The 15323-nt window shown below is 35.0% G+C and overlaps 1 protein-coding gene and 1 long non-coding RNA gene across 28 annotated transcripts; both read left to right on the top strand.

The window, feature by feature from the left end:
• The first annotated feature begins 1300 nt into the window (after nt 1-1300).
• On the top strand, nt 1301-2196 carry LOC145010199 (cytosolic sulfotransferase 5-like). Its single transcript, XM_078968771.1, has 4 exons — nt 1301-1338; nt 1408-1472; nt 1570-1650; nt 1841-2196. The coding sequence occupies exons 1-4, from the start codon at nt 1301-1303 to the stop codon at nt 2194-2196; spliced, it is 540 nt and encodes a 179-aa protein (XP_078824897.1).
• Nucleotides 2197-5276: 3080 nt separating this feature from the next.
• On the top strand, nt 5277-9970 carry LOC145042595 (uncharacterized). Of its 27 annotated transcripts, none has more exons than XR_013680711.1 (8): nt 5277-6025; nt 6316-6424; nt 6602-6672; nt 6807-6829; nt 6982-7094; nt 7175-7215; nt 7527-7576; nt 9806-9970. It is a non-coding gene; the product is annotated as an uncharacterized LOC145042595 (long non-coding RNA). The 27 variants fall into 27 exon arrangements; XR_013680701.1 differs by lacking the exon at nt 9806-9970 and adding an exon at nt 8894-9165 and having other exon boundaries at nt 5277-5386; nt 5613-6025; nt 6982-7215; XR_013680721.1 differs by lacking the exon at nt 9806-9970 and adding an exon at nt 8894-9165 and having other exon boundaries at nt 6812-6829; nt 6951-7094.
• Nucleotides 9971-15323: the final 5353 nt, after the last annotated feature.

The following is a 15323-nucleotide window of genomic DNA, read 5'->3' as shown; positions in this document are numbered from 1 at the left end:
TTCGGCGATGGCGGCTGTCTTCACCAGTTAGGGTAAGGGTTTAGAACCGAGGGTGACGGGTTTATATACCCCGATCCCCCAAACTTGTTTCCATAATAACAAGTTCAGCCCCTCCCTCCAGAAATTATTTCGAAATAAACCCCCATAATTACCATTTAAATCCTGTCCTCGAAAATCCCTTTCAAATTAAGTCCCATATTTTACTAAGTAGCCCCTCCCTGTACAATTATTGTCAAATGAGGTCCATAATTTACTCTTTAGCCCCCGCTTTCATAAATCATTTCATATTAGGTCTAGTACTTACCAAATATGCCCTTGTCTTCTAAAATCTTTACAAAATAAATCCCGAACTTATACTTTAACCCCCCAAAATATCCAACTTAAGGCATTTGGCTTCCCAAAACCAACAGCTTGCTATATAATTATTAATTTTAGGGCTACGATTCATTCATTCATTAATTTAGTCTATTTAATTATTAATTTTAGGGTTACGTACCTTTTCAGTTATATGACACATTAAAGATTCAACCATGAGACAATGTGCTTCATTATCTCCATCATGCTCTTTTTCACATTCACTTTCATCACTCAGTCCTCCAAATAATTCACCTTCCAACATCTTCTTTACTTAATGCTTTGCTATCATTGCACCGTGAGTTGGATTGCACATCTCGTCATCATCCGATCTATATGACCAGATTTAATACGTTCCTTCATTATCCTTGTAATCCGTCGCCACCAGAGAGAAACCTTTTGACTTACTTTTCAACTCCTCTGTCTTCAAGGCGTTGTATGCATCATCCTTCACCTAATCTTTATTTCTCTTCCTTCTTGAGAGTACAATCCTTGCCAGATGGTTTTTACCATTACAGTAATTACAATCATAACATGAGTCTCCGATCAACTTCTTCTCCTCTTTCTTTTTACCAGCACTATCAAGTTGCTTGTAAAGATTTGTGGAAACAGATGTTGAAGGCACCTTCTTGAAAGAACTACCTTTGAAGTCGTTGTTTGAGGATTTCTTAAATAACTTCTTTCACATTGTAATTTGAATAATAAACAACAGATTCATCATCCGAAGTAATAATCAAAATATTAGAAAAAATTAAGAGGGAATTCAACATTTAACGGTGCCGACTAGATCTAAATGCGGCAATAAATGTTTTTTAATGTGGTTTCATAGAAACCGCACCAGCAAAGCTATTGTCAGGTGCTTTTTTCTTATTTTTTGATCTGATATTTAATAATGTGGTTTTTAAAAAGGGTCGTTACCAAAAAATAAAAAAATAAAAAAAAATCGATGACACTGTTAAATGACTTCTCTGCTAGTTGTTCAGTGTAAGTGTGCAGCCTGACGACGTGCATCACGAGATTTTGATTGTAAAATGTTTTTATTTGTTGTTATAGTGGGTGGTTCTGTGTGGCCCCTTTACAAAAGTTTTCTATTACCAGCTGTACTCCGATTCTTGTTGGTTTAACAACTTCGGTTGGATTGTTGCTGCATAAACAGAATATATAATAGCAATCTGACATAAATTACTTACATGTTTTTTCATTTATTTTGAACAGGAGAAGACACCCAAATAGCAGTACCCTTGCACAATATACTATATACAGCACAATTAAATTTTATGTCTTTTCTACACCTTAGTTTGTGACTGTTGCTATAATCGAGTTGCTATATGTACATACACAAAACTCAAACATATAAAATTATAAATGAAAAAGATTCCACCTGTTTTATGCCGCTGATGGTTTTGCTGAACACATTTTTGTTCATATATATATGCCCTTTAACTCCATACGTTGAAGTATGGACCCTTTTGGGATCATGTGTTAGGTTACTGGGAGGAAAGCTTGAAGAATCCAGATAAAGTATTTTTTCTGAAATATGAGGACATGAAAGACGAACCAGTGGTACATTTAAGGAAACTAGCTGAGTTCTTAGGGTGCCCATTTTCCTCCGAAGAAGAGAAAGACGAGGTGTTGGAGGGTATTGTTGAACTTTGTAGTTTTGATAATCTGAGTAATCTGAAGGTGAACAAGGTAGGAAAGCTTCCATCTGGCGAGGATTACAGTGTATTTTTCAGGAAAGGCGAAGTCGGTGACTGGAAAAACCATCTGACCACCGAAATGGTGGAGCGCCTTGATCGTATCTGCAAAGAAAAGTTCGAAGGGTCAGGATTAAGATTTTAGTATGCATGATTTTGTATGTTATTTTGTTAATAATGCTTGTATGAGTGCTCGAGCGTATGGTATTTCATACTTCATTTTTTTTCTTATGTGTTCAAATAAAAATCAGCCAGCAGGACTGCAGGAAGCTGCCAATTACGTAAGATATGTTATCTACTTATTTAATACTATATCGTTCTTTTCGTTAGGACCTACTTGTTGTTATTGGAAATAATTAAAGAACAATACTAATTTTCCAATTGGGAATAGTTTTGTATTATAGATTCACCAATCGCCACCGATCTCCCACCAAGAATTGGATGATTGAATTTACTATTAGACCCCTTTCGTTTGTTGAACAGCGATATATATATATATATATATATATATATATATATATATATATATATATATATATATATATATATATATATATATATATATATATATATATATATTAGGTTAAAACCTGTGGGAACTACAGTTAAAAAAGAACAATATTATTGATAATTTAAAATGGTAATAAAAAATCAAAGATTTACAAAATTTTATTAAATCACAGCGATATAAGCCTTATATATAAGTTTATAATGATTAGTTAAACTTAATATATATTATTTTGAATAATGTCTTTTGAATATCTTACATACATTCGGTATGTATTGAGTTTTAATAAAATTATGATTTTATACGTACAATGCAATATAAGTTTGAATAAAATATAAAAAACACAATCAATTATGAAAATGATATTTTTATACAAAAAAATAAATATAACGGTAGTGTAATAAACATAAATAAATAGAACACAATAAATTACAAAATCAAGCAACATTAAAATTTTAAAAAGGCATAATATTAATCATTTATTTGCAAGTAGTTATTCTAGAAGATACGTAAATGTTTTATTTATTTATTTCTTTTTTTAGTTAGTTTTGTTAATAACTCATTAAATGGTTTAAATAATAAAGTATCAATCCAATAAAAAATATATAGTAAACATTCTTAAAGTACATTTTTTCTTGATTAACTTCCATTTTCTTTCTCTTTGATTCCATCTGTTTACTACAAAAACCTTTCTAATCAGAAAAATTAACATAAAAAAATATAAAATTTGCTGCTATAATAGCCGCACAAGTGCATAACTATTCACTTACCACAAATTACTTTCATTTATTGCATTGAACCCTTACACAAACCTAGGAAACGACATTGTACTTTCTTGCACTTGACCTTTTCAAAATTATATTGCATTTTCATTACTTTGATCATTTTACCATTATTAATCTAATTAAAGAAATAACATTATACTTTCATTCCATTGATAACTTTAGCATCCTACTTCAGTTTTTGTCACACCAACTCTAGTGTTTATAAAATACCAATTATACCCTTCATTTTTCGAATTAAGTTGGCAAAGGAAAGAGACCAACCCCATCAACTCCTTAACTGTGAATATAACACTTTACAATAGAATTTTTCAAAAAAAGATCAAAAAGCCCTTCCTTAGTAAACCAATCCAACCACCTGATAAAATTGCCATTTTTTTGACATAAATTAAAAATCAAACATTTACTCCTAAAGCCCTTCAACTCTTTATCAAAAAATTTGTAAGTATTCCTTTCCACCAAATCTAGTATTTGTAAAATACCACATATAACCTTCCATATTCAACGTTTTTTTTTATAGTGAAACTGATATTCATCAAGTTCCTTTTTTTCCCTTTTTATATCTATAAGCCACACACTTGGATTTCGTTAATGCTTAACTATTAATTCACACTTTTTATCAACCAAAGTCATTATTGGCAGAAAGGTTGACTGCAAGCTTGTTCTTGAAGGTATCAGAAGTACCTTCAACTATCATCTTCACATCATAGTTTCCATCACAGTATCATGATCTGTAGCATAATGGTTCAACCAATAACATCAAAAATTGAAGTATTAACGCACAAGAACATGTAAATGCTGATGTTTAAAGGGGCTCTCTTTTCCATAATTTTTTTATTAAGATAAAAAACTAAAATAAAATTGCAAGACTAAACTATCATGGTATTCTAGGTTAAAAAGAAACACCAAAGGAGACAAATATAACATTTTGTGATACCATACACATCAAAGTTTTTCATTTGGGCAAATCATCGAATAGTTGTCCTGCATTATGAAATATAACTATAACCTACAAACAAAGAGGGATGATGCTATATTGCCAATAGTCGACCCTACAGATTAAAACTCATGATTCATCAAATAAAGCTTAAGTCTAATCGAAAGAAAACGGTTCAATAAACCTGAAATCGGGTGGAACCAATCCAGGCTTAGCATATTGATTGACCAAACCGGATTTACAAGAACATAAAACAAAAATCAAAACAAAAACGTCAAATAAATATGCCCTAATGGAACATGAATCAGGAAAAATCAAAGATGAACATCTTTCTTTAAAAAAAAAAAAAAAACAGAATCGTATCATTTTACCTTTCACGTCATTTCTCTTAATCTCAAGTTCAATATATAGTGTAGAATATTTTCAAGCGAGATAAGCATCGGAGAGAGGATAACTGTAAGAAGAGGATGTGATATCGTGGATCAGGGAAGAAAAAAGAGACGGTTGTCGATTGTACCCAGATTTGGGGATGGTACGAGTCTCATATTTCAAAATTTGAATCTTATCAATGTTAGGATTTAAGAAGCGAGATTTTAGAAGAAAAAAGAGTAATTTTAAGATTAAAGGGGAGAAGGGTAAAGTGGTAATTTTAGTTGACGGCGAATAAGGTTTACTGAATGGACACGTAGCTAAGGAGGTTTCTTTTATTAGGAGTAGGATATATATATATATATATATATATATATATATATATATATATATATATATATATATATATATATATATATATATATATCCTTAACTACAGTAATTTTACTAAGGATGGAACAAAAATGGTCCTTCTCTTTATATATATCTGGCAAAATAGATCCTCTGCTTATATATCAATACGTGTTTTGTACCGTTTTTTCGCCCAATGATATTTTGATTGCTGTTATTTTTCTTTACCCCCACCCCTATCTCTGCTATATCTATCTATTCAGATTTTATATATCCAATTCCTGCCATCTCACTCCTCTTACTTCCAGCTGCGTCGCCCCTCAAAACCGTCACTATTGTCGATTCCAGTCACTACACCATTTTCTTCACATCGTTCGACTTTCTCCAGGTGCTCTCCCTTTTCAGCAAACGTTTTTTCTTCTATCAATCAGGTTTGGTACGTTCAGCTTCTCAAAGCGTCAGTCCCTGTCACCGCCGACGCTTCCTCTTCACCGATTTTGCTCTACTCCTTCTCTTTTCGATTACGCCTCCACCCAATGACGTTGCTATTGAAGATGAGTACAATTTGTTTGAAGCATCCAGGATGCCCTAAATTGAATCCCTAAATTTTGCAGATGCTGCACTGACAAACCCAAAAACATCAGCGCCATGGCGTCCCGGACGAGACGATTCTCTATTTCTGGGCCGGGTACAAGCCGATGTTGGCTAATTCCATCGATGTTGGCTAATTCGTAATCGATGGTCCTACCCCTCTCTAAGTTCAGCATCGCCCCTTATCCACCGCCTCCATCATCGTTACAAATGCTTCATCTTTGTATCTTATATGTGTGTCTCAATCGATTCGTGTATCTCTTTTTTAACCTCGACTCTATGCACATTTAGACATATGTAGGAGGATCTCCATAAAACATCGACCCTAGGACATCGTAAAGTAAAAACCGTTAACAGCATTCACAGTCATTGCAGACGTCGTAAGCAAGTCGCAGGTCTCCAGCAAAGAGTCGATCATGATCTGACTTTACAATAGGTATTTGTTATTGAACTTCAGTTTACTTTCCTACAGTTCAATTTTTTGTACTGGCACACTTTTTCTAGCCCTAACTATTGGTTGACATGTCTTTTATTCTTTAGTTTTAGATGTGTTCTTGGAATTTTAAAGCAATCTTATGTTAGAAACAATCATATGAATATTCAACTTGCAATCAGAAATTTACGGGTGTTCAGATTATATTTCAAACACATCAATATACATGCTAGGGTTTCAAATTAAAAAATCAACTGTTTAAACTGAGTGTTTGGTTGTCTGTTGTTTCTTAGGCAAAATATTGGAAGCAATATATAGAAGCACATATGGTTGTCAGTAATGATGATGCAGCAAAATAGATGTTCAGCAGAAGCAATTGAATTGGTCATAGATACCTCTTTGGTTTGACTTTTCTCTATAATTTTACCTTCATCATTCAATGTTTTTGTCAATATTTCATCAAAAAAGCCAATGATAACTTCCTGAAATCTTTACCGGTTTCTAATACTTTGGTTTCCACAAAACAATAGGAACTTTTTGTTTTTTTCATCATTATTTCACTTACTTGTCTATATGCAGGAGAAAGGATTGGTATCTGAGTATCAACCAAAATATAATAGTGCAAGGGCTGTTTATAGAGAAAGAAAGAGGTATGATGATGAAATTGATTGGAATTTGGTTGTTGTTTCACCTTCTGGTTCTGTTAACGCAATTTCATACGTCTTATTTATTTATTTTTTATTCTTTATATGGTTATGATTTTGAATCGATTGTTATTGTGCAGGGAAGATGGTACGTCTGTTCCAGGTAACTTTTATGATGCACACCAAGTGCTTGATAAAATGCTTTAGTCGGGTTTGTCAATTTTTGGGATCACTTAGTGTTTAATTTCAGGTTTTTAACCTTCTTTATGTATTTCATCTTCAAGTTTTCTTTTCAAGGATGGATATTTTTTTCAGCTCACTGGGAATTCCAGTTTTTCGTTGCATGTTATACATGGAATATAGTTGGAGGGTTGCTACATGTCCCATTTGACATTGTGTATTATCGAAAAGTTCAATATTTCAACCAGGTAAGTCACCGTTTTTAATTTGGTTGCTTTTTACTGTGGAATTTGGATCTTTAAAATCATTCATTTGTGTTTACAAGCAGGTGCAATAGTTACTTCATGATTGATGTTCTCCATGATGTGTGTAAATATTTATCTCTCTTTTTTGCTTTCTTCTTTTTCTTCTTCTTCTTCTTCTTCTTCTTCTTTTGTATCTATTAATGGTATTTTTAAACGGATATAAAGGTTTTAATCATGAAAATGTTAAACCATCCAAATACACAGATCATTTCTACATGCATAAAATATAAACACTACATATTGAATCAAGAAGGTTGAATGTTAGTACGTAAAGCAAGAAGAAAAAATGCTCTCATATTTCATTTGTGCTTTAATGTTCTACGCATGTTTCTTCCTGTTTTACCCCTACCCCTGATTTTGAATTGATATGTGCAGATTCTATGCAGCTGAGATTCTAATTAGGTTATACTATCTCCATTGTTTAGGTATTCCTTTCTTCAATCTCATATAGTTTCTCTCTTTATTGTTAATTTGTTATATTTCCTATTTTACCCCTATCTATAAGAACATAAAACCAAAAAACATATTACTTTAAACAGATAGACATGTTGTATTGAGCGACTTTCATATATCATTTAGGAGACGATGTAAACCCCCATCTTGCAATTTTGGTTTTTATAGCAAGGTTTTATATTGACTAGTTGTGAGACCCGTATATTATACGGGTTGATTAAAGCAAAATGTTAAGTACGAACGATTAAATAGAAATTTTATTTGAATTTGAAATTGAAATAAGTGAAAATTATGTGAAAAAAACATGCAAAAAATAAATTAATTAAAATTATGTGTTTAGTGTACTAAACGAGTTAATTATAACAAAATGTTAAACATAAAGGTTTAAACTGTAAATTTATTTGAAATTGAATTTAAAATTTAAAATTTAAAATTAATAGTCATTATGGTAGGTTTAATTTATAGAAACTAAATTAATGATAGATTGAAAATGAAAATTGAAGCAATGACAAGTGGAAAATAAATATATATCTCAAATTTATGACAGAATTACATGTGGCTAATTTTATGAGAGAATGACATGTGGCAAAGTTATTTTCATTTATTAGGATAGATTTTCGTCTTTTATTCATTAACTTTCAGAATCCTTTTGTTAAATTTGTACAGATGACCATTTTACCCTTCTTTTTTCGTTTTTCCAGTACAAAAATAAATCCTTTTGCCATTTTTACAGTTTGAATACAAAAAGAAAGGCAAAATGGTCCAAAAATAAATCTTTTTGCCATTTTTATAGTTTGAATACAAAAAGAAAGGCAAAATGGTAATTATTAAAAATTTAACAAAAGGCCTATTTATGAAATCTTACCAAAAAAAATTACGCGATAAGGATCAATTACCAAAGTTGCAAAATGATTCATTTTTGGACTAAGCCTGATAACAATCACGTAACACAGGGACCAGTTTTGTAACTAACTCTATTTTATATATAATTGAAGTGATATGTAACTTGAAATATCGCTATCAATTGAACTTTTTGAACTTTGCTCCTTTTCTGTGTACATGGGGTTTCCTTTTGCCCTTTTTTTGTTTTTTTTTTCCTTTTCCTTCAAAATATAGACAAACATATTTCTTTCTATATCATAAATTTATGTAAGGAAAGTAAATGAGTTTGATAAAATAAATTACTGGAAAATAGGAAGTACTAAAAGCATGAATAAAAATCAATTGAACTTTTATCTTTTTCTGTGAAAGTATGAATACTTTATGAGCTTTTATGTTTTAAGTTTTAGTCATTTTAGAGCAGCAGGCGACCAATCCATGGAAGAAAACCTGGCGTTCATGATCGGATCAATCCATAGGAGGACGCAACTTGCAAAGGACTGATGAAAGAAACATCCACTGACTAGATGAACTTTACCTTCTGATTAACAAATCGTGTATCCCCCAATTAAAAGCAGTTTACCTTCCGATAAATAAATAAATGAACCATGTATCGTTAGCTCCTGTTGATGATGATTTAATCCAAATCTAACCCCGCGTAGCGAGGGCTCTTTTCTAGTTACACATTAAACCATATTAGATAACATTTTTTCTAGTAGTGAAACAAACACAGCTATTTACATGGTTCCACGAAATCTGGGATTCCGGTCTACCCGACACAGGGCACCTCCATTTCTTTCCTTTATTTCTTCGTCTTCAGAAATCAGACAAATACAATCTAAATACAATCTTCTTGACCTCACGATCTCTATATATATTAAGGAGAAAATTAATTACATCAAATTCTACAATCGGGGTCATTTATTATGTTTCCTTGATTAATTTCAAGCATTGGATCATTTTGATGATGTCATCCTAAAATAAAATTGAATTAAATTAATATTGACTAAATTTGAAAGTTTGACTAACTAATTTAATGTTAATGTCATTTATAAAAGGAATGTATTCAACTTATTTAAACCTCATTATAATTTTTAAAGTAAATTTTGTTCATTCCTAATTTAAATCACATTCTTAGCTGGCACCTTTCGTATATTTTTTCAATTCACATCTATTATATGAAACGTATCTACAAGATTACGCGATATCTTCTCTTAATTTCAATAAATCAAGGACTTTGAAATTTGATATTCTTTCCATAATCATTATCTAATGTTATGTATAAATCATGTGCTGTTGTTCGTACATTGTGTTTTCTTTAGACCCTTTGCAGCATCACGTTCAAACAACATCACCATTTGGAACATCACGTTTGTCATCCAGGTTCTTTAATATAATGTTCTTAATTTTTATTAATTGTATTTGATTTCTCATTAGTTTTGTATTTGACTTCTCTGTATATATATTAAAAGAGAAATTTGATGATATCACCTTCAACAATCATGGTCATTCATTGTATTTCATTGATTAATTTCAAGCTTTGAATCATTTTGATGATGTCATCCTAAAATAAAATTGAATTAAATTAATATTGACCAAATTTGAAAGCTTGAATAACTAATTTAATGTTAATATCATTTATAAAAGGAATGTATTTAACTCATTTAAACCTCACCATAATTTTTAAATAAAATTTCGTTCCTTCCTAATTAAAATTATGTTTTTAGCTGTCACCTTTTGTATATTCTTTCAATTCACATATATTATATAAAACGTATCTACAAGACTATATGATATCATCGCTCAATTTCAAAGAATCAAAGAATTCGAAATTTGATATCCTTTCTATAATCATTATCGAAAGTTATGTATAAATCATGTGTTGTTGTTCGTACATTATGGTTTCTACAGACCATTTGCATCACCACGTTCGTTATCCAGCTTCCTTCTTTAATATGATGTTCTTAATTTTTATTAATTGTATTCGATTTCTCATTTGTGTTGTATTTGACTGTGATCCTTCAATGCACGAATAATTTTGATTATAAATGTTAGTTTTAGTTTTTTAATCTTTTAGTTTTGTCTTTTTAACCTTGCATTTGATGTTGCACTCAACATGTTTGATAAAATGTCCCTGAGAAAAGCTCAAAGACTTGTGATTAATTGTATGTATGTGTGTGTTATGTATTTAATTTTTTTTCTAAGGTTGTTTGGATTGCACGGTAGTTGATGATTGAAAACTATCATTTACCCTTCAGTGATTTTAATTATCAATACTATTTTGCTATTAATTTGACATATTTGCCTATAATTCTTGGTTTTTAACTGACTTTGACTTTAATCTATAATGTTTTGAATTACAATTTCAAATTTTCTTTTGAGTTGTAAGTGCGTTTAGCAGATACAAAGTGCATTGTAATTTCTATTTTTTTTAACATATTCAGTTAATAGCAATGTGCATATGTGGTTTTTTTTATTTAAAAAGTCAAAGCTCTTATTTCAACATTTTTCCCTAATTTGTCCCTAATTTTGAAAGGTCATACCTTAGTCATGGGAAACCTTTTTTGGTCAAAATCAGTGAACAAAGTTTCGCATTTAAGACAGTCAATCTTGAAATAGCATAGTTATGAAAAATTATAAAGATAAAAAAAATTATAAGATACTAGGATATTTATAAAAAGTACAATTAGTAAAAGCATTATGGTTTTTAGAAAAAAAAATAAGACCGTTAACATTAGTAAAAGGAAATATATAAACTAAATTATCACAATAGTAATGACATTTCATTATTTGAGATTTCATATAATTGAAAGATATATACCACATTGCATTGATGATATACCAAAATTAATCAAAGTTGTGCCAAGTCTAATGGAAAGTTCTTGCGAACACCAAATAAATAAGAACAAACATAAAAGTTAGCACTTATATTCATAATCAATTTAAAATAAACCAATCATGATTTAGAAAAGAATTTTCATTGATGATATACTAAAATTAAATACATATAATATTTAACATTCCATAAATTATATGATGACGTGCCTAAGTCGGCACGGAAGAGTCACGCCTGCCCAAGATACCCGGCGCCCCGGCCGAGCCAAGAGGAGCGGGCTCAGCGCCCGCCAGTGCCCCTAAGAGCAGGGCGCCTCGGCGAAAAGCTCGCGCCCACCAGAGACGCTCCCACTGTCAAGACAAAAGATACGGTCAAGCGACAAGGCATAGGGTCAAAGCATTACCGCCGGAGCCAATGGCAGTACTCTGACATAAAGAGGCACACAACCCTTCAATTAGCGCCTCTGACCTTGTCCCCTAAAAGCAATCATGTCCCATACGGACAAGCAGGATCGCTAGGTATAAAAGGGCACATTCAGGAGCCTTAAAGGTAAGCCATCTTCTCTAAGAGCAATCTCCTTGAGAAACACCTAAAACCCATCTAACTTGACCGTCGGAGCATTCTTCCGGGAGCATCCTCCCGGGAAACGGCTGACGGCTGTTCTTTCGTGTGGCCTTGCAGATACCTCCTAACACCATACCGGAGAGAAAATAGAAGGTCAAGGTGAAAGTTACATCATTTGGCGCCATCCGCTTTGTGTGACGAAGAACAAAGCAAAAACCACTGTTTCAACAAAATCAATGGCGTCTGACGGCGGCGACAGGGTTGATGGAATCCAGAACAGCCCTATATGCTCCATGACACCGTTGGATGAAATACCGCCACCCATAACGACCACCAATGAACCCACCAGCGAAGTAAGCTATATGATAACTACAACACCCCCGATAACCTAGCAGCTAGCTCAACCACCTCCTTTGCTGCCAACAACAAGCATAGAATCCATCATCCAACCGCCATCCCGACAACCGAGGCCACCTATGGGGACGGTACCACTAGCCACACCTTTGCCGACGCCATTAACATTTCAGCCAACGGCGACACAACTCTCAGTAAACCAAATGTCACCATTTTTTACCCCGATAGTACAACGCCGACTTACCCTTTTTCCAGTGACAATCCCAGCAAGCCAAGCATCACAAACCCAACCACCACTATACGTGTCACCATAGAGCCAGATACAGACAAGCACACCCCTGATGCTCCCACCGCTCGCGTAAACCATGATAGCACCACCATTGTTTCCTCACCCCTCAACAGGCACATTGGGTGAGCCTATAGTGACCACCCACACAAGTCAACAGCAGCTTACACCAACACAATCCCTGGCTCAATCTCAACTCATACATCCAGGATACTCGCTGTAGTTGCCGTTCCAGCAGGAGGCCTTCTATGGTCCTAACCCAGGATACCAAGCGTTCAACGGTCACCCCGGGGCACAGCCGTACAATAAGCCCCACCAATATAATGTACAGGGCTCGCTAACCATCCCCAATCAGGATTGCCTGTCACGGAGTGTCACATCTCCGTTTGCCAAGGAACTACTGGATTACAAGATCCCAAACACAACGAAGCTCCCCAACTTGAAAACTTACAATGGTACCACCGATCCGGACAGTCATATCGACACATATGAATGGACAATGACGTCATTAAAGCTAGACGAGAATTTTTGGTGCACATATTTCCCAACGACACTAGATGGAAATGCAGGCACGTGGTTCAAGACGCTACGCCCAGGTAGCATTTACAACTTTGGCCAACTCAAGTATCTTTTCCTCACCAACTTCATGCAACTGCGAAAGTACAAAGGCGATTCCCATTCCATCATTGGATGTAAGTAAAAGGAAGGAAAAAGCGTAAGAGAGTACTTCACACGGTTTACAAACGCCACGGTGGACGTGGCAGGTCATGACGAGGGTCTTATAGCACGAGCTTTCACATGGGGACTCCTCCCCAGCCCTCTGTCATAGAAACTCATGGGCAAAAAACCACAGAAAAAATTTGAACTAAAGGAAAGGGTGGAAATATATTTAAGACAGGAGGAAGGCGAAGCAGCGAAATAAGCATACTTAAACGCCATGGCCGTCAAGCGTTCTAACCCAACCTACACAAAAACATCAGGGGGAGGCAGGCACTTCGGACAAGGGAAGAGACCATTGGGTCGCTTCAGGCCGTTCGTCAAGGATGATAGACGGGGTCGTCGTCTAGATGTATAGTGGTCACGGACAAGCAGCAAGAGAGAGCACCAAAAGGACGGTACTACAAATACCACAAAAGCAAAACACATGACACTACCAACTGCTCGGTCCTTAAAAAAGAAATGGAGGAGAAAAAGCTCAAGGGAGATCTTATGGAGGTAGCACGCCTGCACGCCAAGTTTGACGCAGAAAACACCATAGGAGCTCTGAAAGAAGGTACTCAGCCCAAAGAAATATTCATGATACAAGGCAAGAGAAGCAGACACGAGGGAACTGCACACTAGGAGAACCTCACGCCCATGGCACAAAATCTCACATTCTCGGCACAAGATCCCAGACCTAAAGGCTGGACAGGTGATAACCCTCTCATAATATAGGCCTTTATTAAAGATGTGGTCATACACGGAGTGTATATCGACACAGGTAGCTCCGCAGACATCATCTACGAGCATTGTTTCCGCCTCCCTCCAGACAGGTAGAAGGACGGCCTGAGGCCTACCATGGGAAGGTTGGTCGGATTCACGGGACACAGTCTATGGCCGCTAGGCATGATCCACCTCCCTCTTACACTGACTATTCTTGACAAGAAATGAAGGAAAATAGTCCTAGTCGATTTCGTTTTGATCCGATATTCAGCAGAGCATAATATCATTCTGGGAAGGCCATCCTTGCTCAAATTAGGTGCGATTCTGTCCACAATGCACGGGATAGTAATGTTCACAATCCTAGCCACACCACCAAGACAGCTGTAATGCTTTACGATTATGCAACCAGCCGAGATAACAAGAGAAACTAAAAAAGCATGGGGTGAATCGGCATACGAGAAAGAGGTGTTCAACGAAGAACACCTTGATCAGGAAATCAGCATTGGTCGCAACCTTCTAGGGCACACCAGGCAGGCACTCGTCGATCTCCTCAGGCGATACAAGCACATATTTGCATGGACTCCCACAGACATGGTAGGTGTAGACTGGAAAATCATTGAACACAAACTCATGATTAAACTGGGTACAAAGGAAGTTAAACAGAAAAAGAGGGTCTAGGGGGGAGATCGTAATAGGGTGATCAATGTGGAGGTGGCTAAGCTGACAAAGGCAGGGATCCTAAGGGAAGCAGTTTTCCGAACATGGATAGCCCATCCTGTTATGGTACGAAAGCATGATGGGTCATGGCGCATGTGCATCGATTTCTCCGACCTTAACAAGGCATGCCTTAAAGATTGCTACCCCCTCCCGGAAATTAACCAGAAGGTAGAATCACTACAAGGTTTCAAATTAAAATGTTTCCTGGATGCGTATAAAGGGTATCACCAGATCCTGATGAGTAAGGACGGCGAGGAGAAAACAACTTTCTACACCGACCATGGCACATTTTCCTATACCAAAATGCCCTTTGGTTTAAAAAACGCGGGGGCAACATACTAACGTCTGGTCGACTCCATGTTCTCAAGCCAGATTAGGAGAAACATTGAAGTATATGTCGACGATATTGTCATTAAAAGTGAGGATGAGGTAAAGATGTTGCTAGATATCGAAGAGACTTTCAAAACGTTGGAGAAATCAAGGATGAAGCTAAACCCGAGCAAGTGCATGTTTGGAGTGGAAGAAGGTCAGTTCATAGGATACTATGTTACTAGACAAGGCATCCAGCCCAGCCCAGCAAAAGTGGGCGAGTTCATGGAAACACCTCCCCAAGTACTCTAAGGGACGCAAGAGGCCTGAATGGGAAAATCACGGCGCTCAG

The sequence above is a fragment of the Lactuca saligna genome, chromosome 1 (genome assembly GCF_052625555.1).
Source record: "Lactuca saligna cultivar CGN05327 chromosome 1, ASM5262555v1, whole genome shotgun sequence".
In the NCBI taxonomy this organism is placed as follows: domain Eukaryota; kingdom Viridiplantae; phylum Streptophyta; class Magnoliopsida; order Asterales; family Asteraceae; genus Lactuca; species Lactuca saligna.
The sequence above is the reverse complement of the archived record's forward strand: the minus strand, read 5'-3'. Positions and strand labels throughout refer to the sequence as shown.

Bases quoted from the DNA above. Each gene is read 5' to 3' on its own strand.
- LOC145010199 (XM_078968771.1), top strand. From the start codon at position 1,301: ATGACACTGTTAAATGACTTCTCTGCTAGTTGTTCAGT. The intron at 1,473-1,569 runs GTTTAACAACTT...TATTTTGAACAG, and splicing joins CTGTACTCCGATTCTTGTTG to GAGAAGACACCCAAATAGCA. The intron at 1,651-1,840 runs GTTTGTGACTGT...ATCATGTGTTAG, and splicing joins TATGTCTTTTCTACACCTTA to GTTACTGGGAGGAAAGCTTG.